Here is a 17392-nt window from a genome sequence, read left to right as displayed (position 1 = left end):
GTTTGTGCAAAGCAAAGCAAGGCATGCTGGGCCTGGATTACAGTTAAACGCCCAAAATGGCGGCACGGTTGAAAAGTTTTGACTGTTTTGTTGGAGTTTGTCTTCTTCACAAACTATTTCTTTGACTGTTTAAACTGCACGGAATCGGCTTCATTTTTTCCACAATGGTGAAGCACCGGGATTTTTTCTAATGGTTGAAGAGTTACACAAGAATTAGCATGGCGTTTTGGTATCAGCTCAAAATCGGGCATCACTTTGCCAATGCTAGGCTTGGCTAAGCTAGGCTAGCAAGCTAACTGGTCTTAGATGAGTGCTTGGCTAAAACCTTCACGTCTCACCTGGGTCTATAAGCTGAAGTGAATATGAAGATGAAATTCTTTCCATAGAAATGGAGGATGATGTGAAAAAAGTAAAAAAGGTAAGTTGGACAATTTGCGCACTTTTATAGCAGGTTGACTACCTGCTACCTTATTAGCTAAGCTAGCTGAGCTGGTAACTGGCTAAGATAAGTGGCAAACTATCAAGTAAAGTTTAGCTTACGTTAGCTGACCAGCGGACCGGGGAATCAATCCCAATACGACTCCGACTGATAGACTGTGCTTTCAATAGCCGGCGTCACTAATAAATGAATAGAATGTCAACGTACCGAAAGGATTATAGTAAAAAACAAGTAAAGTTTGGGAAGTTGTAAAGGATTTGCTCGCTTTATATTTTCGTGCGCTTAAATGTAGTGGATGTTCGTTATGGAAAATATGGTGTATTAACAATTAGGCGAATATATTATTAGATATTGGGCTTTAAACAGTGAGCTTGATGCTGGTATACCTCAGTGATATTGTTCACCAAAAAGCTAATGAAAGCACACCCGAGTTTCCCAAAGTAATAGCTCGTTGATATGGCAGGCATGGGTCTGCTGTCAAAGGCAGTTGTTATCAGTGTCATTCAAGCTAAAAGGAAGAAACACCGCTTGGTCGTGCCAACAAACCTGCCCTCACACAGTGATACACTGATACAGTACATGCTCCCGTTTGATATGGAGGCAGGTCGTTAAAGTAAACACACGCAGCAGATAGTTGTTTGGGAGACACTCCTTTTATCCTGTTCATTAGAGCAGACACAGGGAGGGCTATTGCTCCTGTTCTGTTAGCTGGAACAGGAAGAAACGGGATGGCAAGACATGAAAAAGAAGCATAATGAAAACTGAGATGTCTGACGCTTTGTTATGATTGTGTTAGTCATTCAGTCGTTTTTTCCACGAAAGGGACACTAATCCGTCTTCCTATCTAATTCAGATTCCTCTTGATGCAAGGGGAAATTTGGGAAGAAATCCAGTGATAACCTAGATGGTTTGTTTTCTCAAGGACATGTTTTTCCAGCAATGATAACATACCAGAATGTGCACATAGCCCGATAAGACATAATTTCCACTGAACCTTACACCCAAACTGTCTGATCACTAATGATTGTCCAGACTCCAGTAGGATGCTTTTTAACCACAATTTTGGATTGTCATTATGTGGGAGCTCCTTTTACTTCTCATTGCAAATCTGCATTATGAGTGGACAGTGTTCAAACAGCTGATCACCTATTTACCATGTGGTGCAATGTTACTAGGGTTTAAAAATTTAAACATGAGTTGTGCAGTTCCTGTTTGTACCACTTGGTGCTGACTGTGGATTACATTTGACTGAGATTTATTTTATGGAAAAGCTCAGTTGCCTAAGTCGATAAAGTGTTGCTATTATTCTTCTGACTGATTAATTAATGGATCCTCCTTGTTAGTATATTTGTCAGATAGTGAGGCATTAAGGCAGGTATTCTGCAAGCAAAGTCTTGGTTAAAAATTACCGGTATGTGCCTTAGAGGAACATTATAGTGTGAATACGAATTGTTTTGAGTTTCTGTCATCCCTGATGGGATGAACTGCTGTTTCATCCCCTTAGAATTATACGTTTCTTTATGGATTCTGACCAGTTTTGAGATATTATGTTTTCAGGTTTTTGCAGTCCACATCGCAAAAATTACATGTGGAATAAGTCTTACTCACATATGATTATGACACATACCCTATATGTATTTTAAATCTATAGTTTTGAACCCTGTCAAGTGTATAAAGCTTTTGAACAAGTGTAATGCAGATAAACCTTTTAATTCTACAAACTTATTTTTCTTTGGAAACATTAGGTTCTTTTTACAAAATGTGAAATCAGATTTTCAAGTAATTATAAATGGTTAACTTATAATTAAGTTAACCATTTAAAACTAAAATTATAATTAGTTTTAAAATGTACAATTAGTAATGTAACTGTCTCCACAAGTATAATGAAATCAAATGTAATGCATTCTGTGACAAGACAATGCTTAAAAGAGTGTCATCTTTTCAATGAATAAATGAATGATTGAATAAAAATTGTAAAAAAAGAAAAAAAAAATGGCACATTTCAATACCCTCATGCTAGCCAACTGAGCACCAAACTCATTTAATTTCTCCAATCCAAATCTTTCTGGTTTCAACATGTCATCAAGTTCTTATTGGCTCATAGATGGCACCTTTTAATGCAAAGTTAATGCAGAGACACTTTTTTTTTTCAAAGTTGCAATTGAAAAGTTAAAAATGAAATACTTGCATTATTTTTAAGTTGTCAGAGAATAAGAATATTAGAATAAGTCAGGTTTGACAGAAGTGTCAGATTGGACCTTATGATTCTAAATGGGACACGATGAAGATTACACCTTCTTTTATGAATATTTCATGCAGAAATTCTAGTAAACCTCAAGGGTCCTCGAACTTTTTCCTACAACTGTATATGGTATCTTGAATACTTGACTGTGAATGGGTCATTCATGAGCAAAAGATGATTATTTGTAGGATTTAATTGTTATTCTTAGGCCACGTTTCTGAATAGGTCTCAGTGAATTGGCCGCCTTAGCCAGTTATTTTCCCTGTCTGAGAATGCTGGCTTCTCTTACAGCTGGTCTAGGTTTTCTTGCATTGTTTTGAAGTAAATGTGAAAGTCTTATCTATACTCATTATTGTCACACTCCACAGAAACTATGCAGTTTCTTCATTTATATGTATTTTATGAATAAAAAACACACATCAGCTTGTGGCCATTTACTGGGTTCAACTATAGTCTCACATTTCACAAGTAAAGGCCATAAAATGTTAATGTACTTCAATAGTTGCATACTATTAAATAATGCAGTGGGTGATGGAGCTCGAGTTCTATAGTGACTGAAGGCTAAGAAATATCAGCACGTAAGAAACAACATACATTAACACACACACACACGTATGTGTGTCTGTGTGAGTGAATGTATGGCTTTTACATCTGCATTTAGTTTGTCTCTTATGTGCTGATATTTCTTAGCATAGATATAAAAAAAGCCTGGTTTGTAACATGAGTTTTTGAGTGGCACAGTTGGGAGTGGGTGAGATAGCATCAAAATATTGTTATAATATTTCAAGAAAATTTGTGATGATATTTCTGATTATATTGAAAACAAGATGCTGAATAACATTAAATCAGTGACTGCAGCTCACCAGATTTTCAGTAAAAAGATAACATAACTGCTTAATGTTTAACAATAATAATAACTTAATCTGTAACTTAATCTGAGCCTGCACAATATTGTCAAATATGAAACTGAAAATTATGTTTTACCTGGAATGTTGTTTCTTGGGTCAGCCTTCTTAATAGGGTTGGGCGATATGTAAAAATTTTTCCAACCGACAATCATCAGTACAATAATCGTCGATGGGCGATATATTCGCGAATGCGCAGACTTTTTGATGGGCGGAGCAATGTAGCACGGACTGATTTGTGTGTTTACAACACAACATGTTGTGGGCGAACTAATTCAACCCCCCCCCCCCCCCCCCCCCCCCCAAAAATTAAGGCTGTCAGTGTTAATGCAGCTCCATTAAAAAGCATTTGGGCATACTCTGAGGCTTGCAGATGAAAAAGCATGCTGCTAAAACAGCGCTATTATGATTATTATTATTATTATTTTCTGTTGACTGCTTCTGTTAGCTCCATCATTATTAGCAAACTTAGTCATGGGCAAATAAATAAATAAATCGCCCTTGTAAAAACGATCGCCGATGGGCTCAGCCTATCGTCAATAGTCGATATATTCGTCCAATTGCCCAACCCTACTTCTTAACCAGTTTTTTAAAGTCCTCCTTTACCAGCATGTAACTGACTCCATAATAGATTTTTCCTTTAATTACTTATTTCTGCCAGGGACTATGTGAAAAATGCTTAACTTCAATTAGCAAAGACATACACACACACACATGCTCACACACAGGCACATATGAGAAAAAAAACACAACTGTCACTGAAATTCTACAAAAGCAAGAAACTAATATAATGAAATTAATGACATTATCTTCTCAGATCACGAGAAAAGATATAGAAATCTGTTTAAAAAAATTCTAGCTCTTTGGAAGCACATTTCAGGCTTTAAATTGCTTTTAAAGGAGAAGGTTGATTGCACAAAAGTGGTGCTTTGGTTAGTCACGCTGCAGTCCCCTCTTATGTCGGACCCGATAGTTCTGCACATTTTATTTAGAGTAGGGCTGGGCAAATCTCAAATGCGGCCGAATAGTATTATAGATTATCTCATGTAATAAACATATGTCTGGATTAGAGCTGGGCGATATGACCCAAAATTCATATCTCGATATTTTTTAGCTGGATGGCGATATAAGATATATATCTCGATATTTTTTTTAAAGCCATAAAGTAAGAACAAAAAGAGAGTTCTTAGTCAAAGCTGTGTCCCAGGTGTCACACAGGCACTTTTATTAACATACAGCATAGATGTACATGAAAAAAAACTACTCAAAAATAAATTATGAGCATTTATTAAATAATGATGCTCTATAAATAAAAGAAAACTATGTTGTTTTGTGCATAACAAAGAGCTCACAATTGTGCAGTCAAAATGTAAACTAAAAGACGCTGAGCTTAATAACAGACAGATTTCACAGCTGCTCTGTTCCCAACTTCTACTGTGTGACTGACAGCCTGGAGTTTGAAATCCGCTTTGTAACCATGTCTCTGAACAGATGCCATTTATGGTCCTTATACACACACAATACGGCAATATTACGTTGAAGCACAGTACGTATTACTCCGCGAGGCTCCTCGGTAGCCGTAATGCTCCGACAATCCGTCAAGCAGTGCAGCTCCCTAGCTTACCAAAGTCGAACTAAAACATTTTTTGAGAGATTGCTGAGCGCTGTGTACCACATAAAATCGGTTCGCGGTCATCAAGCACAACCAGAATTCATACAAAAGGCGCGCAGTCAACTTTTGAGAAAATGAAAGGATTTCAGGCCGTGCAGTTAGGCGGTAGCGTGGCTAGCTCGTTAACACGTTGACGCCGTCCAGCCCCACGCACGGGGCGATGCGCAGTAACTTGTTAACGGAGATTTGCCGTGTCCATCTTGTCGCTGCCTGCAGGTGAAGCGATGGGGGAGGAGGGGGAGTTGTGTTCAGTGAAGGAGAGGTGAGGTCGAGTAACGTTGCGTAAAGACAAAAGTGGACGAAAGAGAGGCAAATTTGCGGCTCCGCAACTATAATTATAACGTAACATAGACTATATCGATATAAAGGATATTGTCACATCTTATATCTCGTATAAAAATATATCGATATTTTTTAAAAAACTCGATATATCGCCCAGCACTAGTCTGGATACAGTGATTATTAAAGCTGAACGTACATATCCATCCACGGTTTTACTCTTCCCATCATATGGAGTTTAAGTAGCAAGTCCTCCAGCTTGAGTCATTTCTTTACATTTGGATTGCTCATCACCACCCGTTAGCATCTCCTCCTTGCGACAGTTTTCCTGCACATTTTGCAAGAGAAGTTGTCATTGGAGACTTAACACATGACTCTCACTTTTAGACTTATCTTGGCTTGTCTCATTGTGTGTGTGCTAGGGAACGTGAATGCATGGCATAGCTATATCAGTGAAATCATAATATGATAATTTTATGTAAAAAATGTATACTGGTATTTTTGCAGATATGTAGGCACAACCCTATAATTAGTTTACCATCATTTCAGTGATGTATAGTGGCTCTGAGATTCCCATATTGTAAAGGGTAAATGTGATATAGCTTGAAATGACGAGATAAAACTTTGTTGAGAAGACTTTGGAAATGCAAAACAAAACTCTGAGTTCTTGTTGTTTCGATGACTTTCAGTGACTAGAGATTTTTATTATTTTTTTTGTGGCAATTTCTATCCATCAGGAAAAGATTGCTGCAAGACTAGCATAAATGTTGGCATGTTGATTTCACAGTTGGCGTACCACACAACCGATATGGTGATACACTCGGCTTAAAGAAGTATTACTGTGATGATACAGGGAACTACAAATGACTAAAGTAGTCCTTCTGTTGTAGATGGTGTTTGCAAACTTCTAAATGTCTACTCTTGATTTGCTTTTATTGTTGCAGAGAACAGTTTTTACTATTTATAATTTGCCTGTTTTATATTAAAAAAAAATGAACATCTGTCTTTAGATTGCCTGCACTTTTCACCTTCTGAAATCTGCACTGTAAACAGCGTTGCAGATGTCATAGCTGTGGTTAGCTGAGGAGAAAGAGACAAAGTTGTCTAATTCTGTGGTTTAGCAGCAGTATGTATAAATGTACTTTCAGAGTCTTGCAGAGTCCTCTGTGACAGAAACAAGCAATCGCATTGAAATGTTATTAGTTTTGAAGTAAAAGTGTACCTTTGAATCACATTTACTAAAATTACATTCAGTATCTGCAAAACAGTTCTCAAAATTACATGACAAGTTTCCTGCAGAGAAGTGTCTAAATATTCAAAGCATCAATACACGTGTCATTGCAGGAAGCTGTGGTTGGTCTCCTTCCTGTTCTTGTGCTTGAGTATAAAGTCAGAGACACTTCCCTTCCTTTGTGGGGAACACACCCCTGACATCTATACCCCGTGTGCTATACTGAGTGTCTCTCGCCAGTTGGCAGCTGTCATTGCGTGTGAGTGGAGGCATCAGGTGATCTTTAGTTTAGGCAGTGTCTGAGCATTTGTGGCCAGGCTGCGAGCTTGTTGCATAGGCGTATCCCCGAAGTGCGGGTTCATGGAGAACGAGGTATGATTTTAGTATTATTATTATTTTTACACGCTTTATCTTTTTTATGCTTTTGAAACATTTTCCAAAGGCAATATGTCAGAGTTTATGTTAAGTAACTGTATTTGGGTTTAAAACATATACGAGATCAACACTGGTGCATAATGTTGTACTAGCTATATGCAGACAAAGGAATGAAGTGACATAAACAGACTTAAAAACAAATATGTTTGAGAGAGAATGAAAATTGATTTTTCTATGTCTTGATGCATGCTCCAGTTAAGGAAACCTGAAAAAGGTCATCAAAATCACAAAACGTATTGTTTACATGTGCTTTTGTTAGTATTGTAGCATAACGTATTGCACAACATTGAGGTTTGTAATTCTGTGGCGTCTTATTTTGGAACTAGCAGAACAGTGAGGGGAAACGGGCTCAGCAGAAATTATAGGCCAGGCGAGAAGAAATGTCAACAATATTTAATGTAGCTTCCCTTTTTCATACTGAACTCGTAATTCCACTTGCAAGTGTTAGATTGTCACACATGTATGTTTTCTTATATGGTCTTATAGGGAATTACTGCTTGTATTTACTCAAACTTAAAAGGCGAGTTCAAGTTACTGTTACACAGACTGTTGTCCTCTTACTTCTCTCACCATTGCTCTTTCTTTCTTTATTCAATAGCCTGGTATCGTCTCTCCGTTCAAGCGAGTCTTCCTGAAAGGAGAGAAGGGGAGGGACAAGAAAGCCCAGGAGAAGGCCACAGAGCGCAGGGCCCTCCACACCTTCTCACTCTCTCAGCCTGACCACCGCATCGACCCAGACATCCTGCTCAATGACTACATTGAGAAGGAAGTCAAAGTGAGTGTGATGAGGACAGATGTTAAGCTCCCACGCATATACTTAAGATTCTATAGAGCCATTAAACTGTGAGAAACTACTGGAGGAGACTTTCAGTGCAAAAATAACTTTTGACCCTGAAAGCTGATCTTATTAAGACCATTTATATTTTCTTTGAAGCTCTAATCATTTTGTTCACCTATATGTCAGGTTTGGTGATTTTTTTTTTTTTTTTTTTTTTAATTATTATTATTTTTTAAATTTAGATTTTGGTGCAACTTTCTCTAATATGAAGTCCTTTTTTTCTCTATCCTCTTCAGTACTTGGGGCAGCTGACATCAGTTCCAGGATACTTGAACCCATCAAGTAGGACAGAGGTCCTGCAGCTAATTGACAATGCGAGAGTAAGTACCTGAGTAAGAGGATTTATTGGAATATCTAAATGCGATTACTCCCCCCGTCTCCTGACTTTTATTTCAAAACTGTTGAAATGTTATTTCTACATAACTCACATATACTCAGTGGACAATATATTAAGTACACCTTGCAAGAATTGGGTTGGACTCCTTTTTGCCTTTTGAACTACTTTAATTGTTCAAGGCATAGATTCATCAAGGTGCTGGAAACATTCCTCAGAGATTTTGATCCATTTTGACATGACAGCACACAGTTAGTGCATAATGCAAATCTTCTGTGCTCTATTGGACTGAGATCTGGTGATTTTTGGAGACCATTTGAGTAGAATATGTTACAATATGTTGTGTGTGAATTCTAGCCTCAGTTTCCCGTTCTTAGCTGATAAGAGTGGTATCCAATGTGGTCCTCTGCTGTTGTAGCCCAACTTCTTCAAGGTTTGTTGTGCATTCAAAGACGCTCTTCTGCGTACCGTGGTTTTAACACTTGCTTATTTGAGTTACTGTTCCCTTCCAAGAACTCAAAGCAGTCAGAACATTTTCCACTTGACATCAACAAAACATTTGTCATACAGAGAAGTGCCAGTTTTTGGACCATTCTCTGTAAATCCTAAAGATGGTTGTGTGGAAAAATCCCAGTAAGTCAACAGTTTCTGGAAAACTCAGGTTACATTTAGTCACTTATATCGCCTTTCTTCCCCATTCTAATGCTCGGTTTGAACTTCAGCAGGCTTGTCTGCATATCTAACATGATGAGATGTTTGTGCTAACTGGGTGGTGAATAGTTGTATATCACAAAGTGACAAATGAAAGCATATTTCTTAAATATTTCCCTCCCGGTATTTCAGAAGTCACATCAGTTGGCAGGCCAGCTGACATCAGAGCAGGATGCAGTCGTGAGCTTGTCAGCATACAACATCAAGCTGGTATGGCGAGATGGAGAAGACATCATTTTAAGAGTGCCCATCCATGATATTGCTGCTGTCTCCTACATCAGGGATGACTCATTACACCTTGTAGTGATAAAAACAGGTAAAAACAAAGCTTTTCAGATTTGACTTTTGCTGAAAGTATTATGGATATTAAGGATCAGGATTCATGCATAAAAACTGAATAAGTAAAGTTTTGACTATATGTTCATTTTAAATGTGGGTTGGTTTGTTTTTTTTGGGGGGGTTTTTTTGTTTGTTTGTTTGTTTGTTTGTTTTTTTTCAGCCCAGGAGTCAGGGGGCTCGCCCTGTCCCAGTTCATGTCCTGATCTCAATAAGTCTCAAACTCGGAGCTCCTTGTCAGAAAGTGGAACTGTGCTTGTTGAAGTCTGCTGTCTGCTTGTGCTGGCAGTTGATAATAAGGTAACATTTTGCATGTGAGGCAAACTACAGACTCCTTTTGAAATGCTAGACAGGATTTAAAGATCTAAATTGAAGTGTTGGCTTCGAGCCACCTGCAGCACTGTTGAACCTGAATTGGAACCAGCAAAAACCCTGATTTTTTTTTTTTTTTTTTTTTTTTTTTTCTTCTTTTAAATCCTGGTAATTTAAAAAGATGAAACAAGTGTGTGTTAATCTACAAACTGTAATTTTTTTATGATGCATTCATCAATCTCAAAGAGATCATTTTAGTTTTGATGTGTTTTACATGATAAAAACTGTGCACTAACTGTATTATTCTTTCCCTATCCTTTTTTCTTAGGCAGCAGCCGAGGAGTTGTGTCTTTTGCTTAGCCAGGTTTTCCAGATTGTTTACACAGAATCAACCATCGACTTCTTAGACAGAGCCATTTTTGATGGTGCAACTACACCAACCAGACACCTTTCTCAGTACAGTGGTAAAGCAGAAAATTGTTTTCCATATGGACAAAAGTGATGGGAAAATTAACAGACTTTTAAATATTTGGTTTACTTGATAAGAAGCTTATAAAATGTTTTTTACAACATGTAGGTTGGTGCTGTTTTGTGAAAATCTTTATAGATTTATGCTCTTTTTAAGCTAATGAAATTTAAGATTTTCCATCGATTGTTAGTCTATTAATATTTCCTTTTGTTAACTTTAAAGATGACTCTTCGAGCAAAGTAGATGTTAAAGGCACTTTTGAAGAGGAACCCAGCCCACTGTGAGTACACAGCTCAGTCCAGCTATAGTGCAGTTCCATTTTTCTTTTCAAAGTTTTGTCACATCTGTGAAAGTTTTGCTCATCACTTAAGTGTGCTGCGGTCTCTCAGTCAGTTCCTGGTTACAGAAGGAAGCTCTCCATCTGCTTCCACTCCTGCATCTCCTCAGACCAAAACTGCAAGCGAAGGCGAGCTCAGCACCACAGCTGCAGAGCTGCTGCAGGACTACATGACCACAGTATGGCTTTCACTTCACTCTTTTCTTTGTCCCATTCTGTTTGTGAGAATAAGAATATTGAAAGCTATGTTGATACGAAACTGTAATCATTCTTGTTTTTATTTTTCAACTTTTCCCCCTCCCTTTCTAGCTGCGGACAAAGCTCTCATCACAGGAGATCCAGCAGTTTGCTACTTTGCTCCATGAATACCGTAACGGTGCCTCCATTCATGAGTTCTGCATTAATTTGCGACAACTTTATGGGGACAGCAGGAAATTTCTTCTGCTTGGTAAGCCCACACTACAACTGAAGATTCAATTCATTTAAACTTCATATCATCAAGTGTAAAGTGTTAGCAGTTAGCATTTGTACTTTTGCTGAAGTCTTAGTTTGCTATGTGTTATTCTTTTTAGGTGTCTGTGCGATTAATATAGTAGTCACAGTTTATGTAACAGTAGTTACATCCACTGATTTAATTACAGCAATATTTTAAACAGTACATCTTGGAGAAGAGCACAGAAAATATACTAAAAAGTAAAATACCAACTTCAAGCAACAACATTTTTATGGTACTCTAATATTGATGGTATGAACGTACATATATACTTGTTTTTATAGACTAACGCTGTAATGCAGTTCTGTGAAAACATATTTCCCCCCTTCCTGATTTCTCATCTTTTTTTGTTTTTGTTTTTTTTTTTTTGCATATTTGTCACACTTTGATGTTTCAGATCATCTAACATTTTTAATAGACAAAAATAGCTCTGGTGTAAAAATACTGCAACATTGCATAAAAAGAACGTCATACCAACAGTCAAACATGGTTGTGTGATGGCCTGGGGCTGCTTTGCTGTTTCAAGACCTCAACGACTTGCAGTAATCGATGGAACCCTCTCTACTAGAAAATCCTGAAGGAGATCACGTGGGTTTTGCAGCAGGACATACCAGAAAAACTACCTCTGAATGGCTAACCCATGGCTAATTGTCTTAATTAAAACAATTCTGCAAAGGAGAGTGGATCAAAATTCTTCCAAAGTGATGTGAAAGACTTAATGCCAGTTATCATAAAAGCTTGATTGCAGTTCTGTTGCCAGAGGTTGCACAACGAGTTATTATGTTTAAGGGGAAAGTGTGACATGGAAAAAAAAAAGAAATGAGATCTTTAATGTAAGGACTGCCTCCTGTGGGCATGTATCAAGCAGTCACCTGTGTTCACATAGAGTTCAAGATTTATTTATTTTTTCTTTCCACTCCTGGAGGAAAGCCTGCAGCTTTGCTGGCTAAGGACAGGGAGCTGCTACATGAATGGAACAAGTACTTATTAGAGTGCTCATCTTAGTACCTGTTTCTGGTGAAATTTTCACCAAGAACAGTCAGATCACAGATGGTGCACTTATGTAAGGCTACAGCAACACCTCAGACATGCATGCCAATAGACTGGTCTCGGGGCATGGCGGGACTGAAGTAGAGCATACGTGTATGTGTGTGCGTGTGCGTGCGTGCGTGTGTGTGTGTGAGTGAGACCTAAGACAGGTGTAACAGAGCTTGTGTATTCAATTTTCAATACAGTTTTATTTAGACAGCATCAAATCACAACAACAGTCACCTCAAGGTGCTTTATATTGTAAGGTAGACCCTACAATAATACAACAGAGTAAACCCAACAATCATACAAACCCCTATGAGCAAGCACTTTGGCGATAGTGGGATGGAAAAACTCCCTTTTAACAGGAAGAACCTTCCGGCAGTACCAGGCTCAGGGAGGGGCGGCCATTAGCCACAACTGGTTGGGGTGAGAGAAGGAAGACAGGATAAAAAACTGTAGAAGAGAACCAGAGATTAATAACAAGTAATGATTCAATGCAGAGAGGTCTATTAACACATAGTGAGTGAGAACAGGGACTGAAGAAGAAATACTCACTGCATCATGGGAATCCCCCAGTAGCCTACGCCTATCGCAGCATAACTAAGGGAGGATTCAGGGTCACTTGATCCAGCCCCAACTATATACTATATACTATATGCTTTAGCAAAAAGTAAAGTTTTAAGCCTGAGCTTAAAAGTAAAGACTGTGTCTGTCTGCCGAATCCAAATTGCAAGCTGGTTCCACAGAAGAGGGGCCTGAAAACTGAAAACTCATTCTACTTTAAATACTCTAGGAACCACAAGTAAGCACACAGTCCAAGAGCTCTGATGGGGCAATACCAGTGACTGTACTATGAGGTCATTAAGATAAGATGGAGCCTAATTATTCAAGTTCAAGGATTTTTTAATTCAATTCTGGATTTAACAGAGCAAATGAAGAGAAGCCAATATAGAGAAATATGGTCTCTCTTTCTAGTCCCTGTCAGTGTTTTAAAGTAACTTAAATACTTCACGTAATAAAAATGTGCAGTAATTCAGAGCTTTTTCTTCCTCTTGCAGGCCTGCGGCCCTTCATACCAGAGAAGGACAGCCAACACTTTGAAAACTTCCTTGAGACCATCGGTGTGAAGGACGGCCGAGGCATCATCACTGACAGCTTTGGTCGTTACAAGCGCACAGCAAGCTCTGCCTCCGATTCCACCACCAATGGCAACGGAGCAGCAGGAGGAAGTGGTGACAGTGTTGCCTCGGACGAAGGCCACGAGCCCTCTGAGGGGGATGAATGGGACCGTATGATCACCGATATCAGCAATGACATTGAAGCTCTCGGCTGTAGTATGGACCAGGATCCAGTGACACCTTGACATGGGGAACAGAGGGGGGTAGTTTGGGGAGCTGTGGACATGAACTGATGGCCACTCCAGCAGGCATGATGTGAGTGGATGAGATGAAGGTGGTCGTTCAGCACTGACCTAAGATTTGATTTATTGTATTTTCCTCTAATTGTCAAGAGGACGTTCCATAGTCCCTACACACTCAAGGAAAGCCTTAAGTTGTTACTATTAAGTCAACAAATGCACTTATGCAGACCCTGTAGATGAAACGCAGTGAGTTGGATTTTTGGTTTTATAGACTGATTTATTTTAAAATTTTTACTTTGGTTTTGTGCTCATTTATTGGCAGTATCTGCCACTGCTATGAGCAATGTAGCGAATATCTTCAGTCTTTGAAATCTGTAATTTTGAAAATTGTGGATAATCCATCAGAGGACTGTGTACACATTTTAGAAGGTGAAGCCTGGGGCTGTTTTTGTGTTTGCTATAGATCAGTCAGCTTCATCCACAAAGAGAACTTTGGTTTTCTTCATTCACATTGTGTGTTACGGTGTGTGTAACATTTTGCGCCATTTTTTCCCAGTAAGGTTTGTGTACTGCTTTGTTTTACACTATCATTTGTTATCATTGTTTACTTATTTACATATTTTTGCCTTACTCAAACTGACCGATGAAATGCTGTAAAAACAAATTCTCATTCATTTAGTGAGTGAGGACTGTATTTGACAAAGCCAGTTAGTTGATGGCTGATGTAAATTTATAACGTTTAAAAAGTCGTTCTTCACATGCAGGTCATCTTGTTATGTTGTGCCTTCACACTGCAGTACTGCTGCCTGCTGTCTGTCACTCACAGACAGATAATTATGAACTGTAACTACAGTTGTTCAGCAAAACATGGTTATTAAATAACAGCTATTTTACACTGATTGTATCTTATTGCAAAATTTACACGCATCTTGATGTTGCATAAAAACAATATAGTATTATCCCTTACCGCCTGTCTGCTGCGTTATCAATGTTCACTAGCTCTTCATTTGACCTCTATACATAAGTACTGACACAAGGTGAAGTTTTGTAGTCCAAATATGATCATTTGCTTGGATGCACCTAAGCTGCAGTGGAATTTCATTCAGAGCTTCATCAAAGCAGCCAGGCTGGATGCTGCTGAATGCCCACAAAGTCAGGGATTAGTTTTGTGAGTCTTGGGGACGGGAAATTTTGAGGACAGCACGAGTTGAGCACATTCCGTTCCGTAAAAGCACATCAGCAGACTTTAACTCGGCTTTTCTCACCCCTCAGTCCTTGAACCTGACCATTTTCACAGGAATATCTTTGTTCTTCAAGCTACTCGACACTGAGCCACAAATCCTTCAAGTGTAAAAAGAGATGCCCAACTCAAGGGATGAACCAGTATTGTCTCCACTTAACAAGTAACTTACCAAAGAACCAGCTATCTTTTAAATTGTATCTTTAGGCACTTTGTTACCAGCAGCCTGTCACAAAAACACAATTTGTTCACATTTCTTTAGTTGAATCAGTCATGGATTGGCCTCCCCAGAGCCTGGAACTCAACATTATTGAAGCAGTGTTGGATCATCTTGACAGAGAATGGAACAAGAGATGGCCAACATCCAAAGAAGAGCTTTGAATGTCTCTGTATAGCCTAAGAACTATTCTTGAAAAATACTTAGGAGAGCTTTCTTGCCATTTCTTTAACAGAGTTCAGGGTCATTCATTATAATTGTACAACCTCTCCTCTTTCCTTACTCACTTTATTTCCTTGCACGTTTCAATAAATTGCTGCACCTATTTCACATTTTCCCATTAAAATATAAATGAATGTGGGGTGGCTAAAGATTTCTGCACTGTACTATGTTAATCTCTGGAGTCATTCTGTGTCATTTATGGGATTGGAGTAGAGGTACCCATAGTAAAACTACACTTTGGTTCAGATAATATCTTTGGCTTTAGACACTGTTTTCTTTGAACAAAAGAGGGATATAACAAGTACACATTCAGTCTTGTGTCCTAACAAGTGTTCGCTGTATAGCTGTGCTATGATGTCATGCAGAAAGGGAGTAAACTGCTGTTTTTTTTACACCCCCTTTTGATGTAATTGAACTGTTTCCTGGCAGTACTTGGACTCAGTACTTGGAGGAATACTAATTGGCCGCCTATAATTCTCATCTTAATCCAATTTGGACTGAGCAGATAATTACTCAGTACAGCACCTCACTGAAGCAAGTAATTATTAAATAGATCAGTTGGACTAATTAAGTCATTAAGAGATCCCATGCTGTTTTATAAAGAGTTTACCAATTAACGGCACACAATGACAGAAGCCCCTGCAGTTCCTCATCAACACTGCATGAGTCACATATAGAAAGATGAGATGTGTGCAGCTGCTTGTTTGTAGACATGAAAAAGTCTCCTTCACTTTTCAGTTTGGGGCTGCTTGATCATTGAATATTTTTCTTTTCTTTTTAAAAATATTAATATTTTATATTAATGATTGATTAGCTCATTGAGTACTGATCCGAAACTTCGTGAATGCTTAAATCTAATCCAAAGAATAAAAAAAACTTTTCCAAAATTGATATTTCACAAAGGAAACTGCTTAATGTTTAAGCTCCGGGTTATGTTTTACTCATACCTTAGTTCAAAATCCATTTTCCAAACACCAGCACAGTCAGAATCAGTGTAGCACTCCATGGATTTATTAGTGTGGTCAAACTTAAAACCTTTTGAATTCATCATGTGCCTTCTTACGCATCAGATCCACCTGCTTTAGATCTTATTTCGGAACCAGTTGATACTAAAAATGTCACTACTTGCTAGATATTTCCAGTAAATCTCTTAAAGAAAATTTTTTACAAAGAGTCAAAGTTGTGGACTTGTTGTCATCATATTGTGTAAGTCAGCATCCAAAGACAGTCAAATTGATGGGTAACCCATCAATTTCCAAGACTATATGTCCTGTTAAAATTACATTCTTCTCCAAACTGTGGTGGTTTGAAACCATCTCACTCTAGCAGTAAATCTTTGAGATGAGATGTGCTCAGACACTCCTACACAAAGGCTCGGCATGAGATGCAGTCTGGGATTTGCGCCAGTCTCACCCTGTGGTTCACCTTGGTGAGATCTCTGTTAGCTGTTCGTGTTCGAGCGTGCAGTGCCTCTCTGTGGTGTCACATCTGTTACATCCATTTTTGCTAGATTAACTCCTCTTCAGTATGCAGTATACATAAAATCGAAGTGGAAAACAGTATCACAACTTTCTTGAAACAGAACGGAGATCAAACATCTCTCACAATCATCCTAAAACAGCAGATTATTTAACCCTCAGTGTGGCCTACTTTTTATTGCATACCACACTGAGCCTGTAGTTTTGAGATTTTATGCTTCTCAAACTGACAGTGAATGATTATATGCATGTCATTTTCAATTCAGTTCAATTCAATTTCAATTCATTTTTTAAAGATAGCACTAAATCACAACAACAGTTGCCTCAGGGCGCTTTTTGTCATGTAAATGAGATGGTTTAGGCATGAAATTATTAAAATAACCAACTCTAGGGACAGCTGTTGAACAGAGCGGGAATCCATCCATTTTCTTCCACATGTCCAGTTGAGGGTCATGGTTGGGATATAACCTATCCCATTTGTTGAGGGCAAGAGGCAAGGTTGCACACTGATGCCCCATTTAACGTCACCTTTTTAAAATTGATTTATTTTTAACATGCATGTCTTTGGACTATGGGTGGAAGCTGGAGTACTTGGGAGAACACGCAAACTCCAGAGTAAAAAGCTCCCACCAGCTGGTGGATTCAAACCCAAGACCTTCCTGCACTGATGCGATGCTGCTAGACTCCAACACTGGAATCTAAACCATTTTTTAAAAATATCTGGCTCCAACTGCATTGATTTGTTTCCAGTATTTTACTTTAAAAACATAAAAAATCATGGTAACTACAAACAAAGGTCTTAGATCACCT

The 17392-nt window shown here is 38.4% G+C and overlaps 1 protein-coding gene across 2 annotated transcripts; it reads left to right on the top strand.

Annotated features, from left to right (window-relative positions):
- The first annotated feature begins 61 nt into the window (after positions 1-61).
- Positions 62-15246, top strand: ccm2 (CCM2 scaffold protein). 2 transcript variants are annotated; one of them, XM_063496291.1, is made up of 10 exons: positions 62-418; positions 7802-7978; positions 8278-8361; positions 9219-9402; positions 9586-9722; positions 10063-10198; positions 10426-10483; positions 10593-10719; positions 10850-10988; positions 13124-15245. In XM_063496291.1, the coding sequence occupies exons 1-10, from the start codon at positions 389-391 to the stop codon at positions 13426-13428; spliced, it is 1377 nt and encodes a 458-aa protein (XP_063352361.1). In that variant the 5' UTR covers positions 62-388; the 3' UTR covers positions 13429-15245. The 2 variants fall into 2 exon arrangements, with proteins under 2 accessions (XP_063352361.1, XP_063352362.1); XM_063496292.1 differs by lacking the exon at positions 62-418 and adding an exon at positions 6996-7140 and having other exon boundaries at positions 13124-15246.
- The last annotated feature ends 2146 nt before the right edge of the window (positions 15247-17392 follow it).

This window comes from Pelmatolapia mariae, linkage group LG15 (genome assembly GCF_036321145.2).
Source record: "Pelmatolapia mariae isolate MD_Pm_ZW linkage group LG15, Pm_UMD_F_2, whole genome shotgun sequence".
Classification (NCBI taxonomy): Eukaryota; Metazoa; Chordata; class Actinopteri; order Cichliformes; family Cichlidae; genus Pelmatolapia; species Pelmatolapia mariae.
The sequence above is the reverse complement of the archived record's forward strand: the minus strand, read 5'-3'. Positions and strand labels throughout refer to the sequence as shown.